At 38.7% G+C, this 1,710-nt stretch overlaps 1 protein-coding gene across 1 annotated transcript in view; it reads right to left on the bottom strand.

Moving 5' to 3' along the window:
* LOC101862601 (laminin subunit alpha-1) overlaps window positions 1-1,710 on the bottom strand; it is a 199,808-nt gene that overhangs the window by 82,359 nt on the left and 115,739 nt on the right. Inside the window, exon 5 of the mRNA XM_035971361.1 lies at window positions 522-581. Within this exon, the coding sequence (XP_035827254.1) occupies window positions 522-581 (60 nt within the window). The remainder of the gene's footprint in view (window positions 1-521; window positions 582-1,710) is intronic.

Raw genomic sequence — 1,710 nt, 5'->3', positions numbered from 1 at the left:
GCAGCAAAAATTATTGTACTAGATTTCGTCAGCAGCCTATAATGATATATTATAATTACATATATATATATAGACTACATCTAGACCACGCACTGTCATGGCCGCCACTCTATTAAAACTTCACTGCCAAACGTTCAAATTAAGGGGCTGCGGCATTAAGCCCGAATTTTGACTACGCTTTTTTAATTAGTACAAAGAGAGGAGTGAACTATCTTGTTGTGTACTATAATCTTTGAGGACAACCAAGAAAACGCATCACGCACAAACGGATACACTTAAGTTGAATTTTCATTTAAAAGTTCTTTACGCATTACGCATTACGCATTGCGCACTACGCATTACGTACACAAGGAAACCGGCATTTACGCCCAAATGACAGTCCAAACATCAGCAACGTCGCAGCCTTTCCTTTGGCTCAAATTCACATTCAGTGAAATGGCGGGCCCTATTGTCACGAAAATACGCCAGAGTGAAAGGTCTACGATAATATATCGTAATAAAAGCTTTAAACAAATACTCACCAATAGAACTTTACTTGGTTGGAAAACGCCAGGTCTGCCATTCACCAGGGACACAAAGATCTGGAGATGAAAGGAGACAAAATGTAAACATGACGCTGTGTTTGAGAACATGGCAACACAACGACAACTAGTGAACTGTCAAAAAGGATATTAACAACAAAGAGCAAGAGCAACATCAACAACAACAGCAATAATAGTAACAACAGTTCATGTAACAACAACAACAACAACAACAACAACAATAACAACAATAACAACAACGAAACAACAGGAACATATAACAATAATGATAAAACAAAGAAGACAAGTCCAATATCGTACAATTACAACTCGAGCAATTTCGACAACAACAAAAACAACAACAACAACAGCAACAACAACAACAGCAACAACAACAATAGAATAACAGGCACAATAACAGCCTTAAGAAAAACAACGGCAGCATCAGTGACAATAACAATAACAAAACAGCAACAAAAACTACATGGATATTAAAACAAAATTATTGTGTCTCTTCCACCTCCACCCTCTCCTCTCTTCCTCCTCCTCCTTCTTTTCTCCAAATCATTTCGGAGGCGGGCTGCAACCCTGACTGTCAGGATTAACCCTTTTTGAGAAGGATACAACGTCCTGGTAGAAAGACCGAAATACTCCATTAAAAAATATCTTCTCACACGGGAATCGAAACAATAATAATTATGTTACTGGCACTGACAGATCAGAGACAAATTACGTCAAGACAAAGTTTACTCTCAGAGTCTTTAGTTTTAGTTTAAGTTTTACGGCACTTGCAACACAATATAAGGTCATATGTGTGCCGAATATTAGAGGTGTTACGAGAGAGAAAAAAAGAAGGAGGAGAGATAAAGACGATAGATGTTTGATACGAAAGAAGAAGCAAACCACACCAGAGCACCCGCCAACCAAACACTGTCACAGACAGCGACAGATCAGTGACAAATTACGTCACGACAAAGTTTATTCTCAGAGTCTTATCACGGAGATGATCGTTCATGACATTTCATAATTTGGCAACCTGACTTCTTGCCCCTCAAGATTTAGTCCAATGCACAAACATGTGCAAGTTCATGTGCGAACATTCCATTAGCGCACAGGCATGTTCACAAATACGTCCACACATAAATGTATACACATACATACACGTAAGCACACACACACATACACACAC

Source organism: Aplysia californica, unplaced genomic scaffold (genome assembly GCF_000002075.1).
Source record: "Aplysia californica isolate F4 #8 unplaced genomic scaffold, AplCal3.0 scaffold00423, whole genome shotgun sequence".
Classification (NCBI taxonomy): Eukaryota; Metazoa; Mollusca; class Gastropoda; order Aplysiida; family Aplysiidae; genus Aplysia; species Aplysia californica.
The sequence above is the reverse complement of the archived record's forward strand: the minus strand, read 5'-3'. Positions and strand labels throughout refer to the sequence as shown.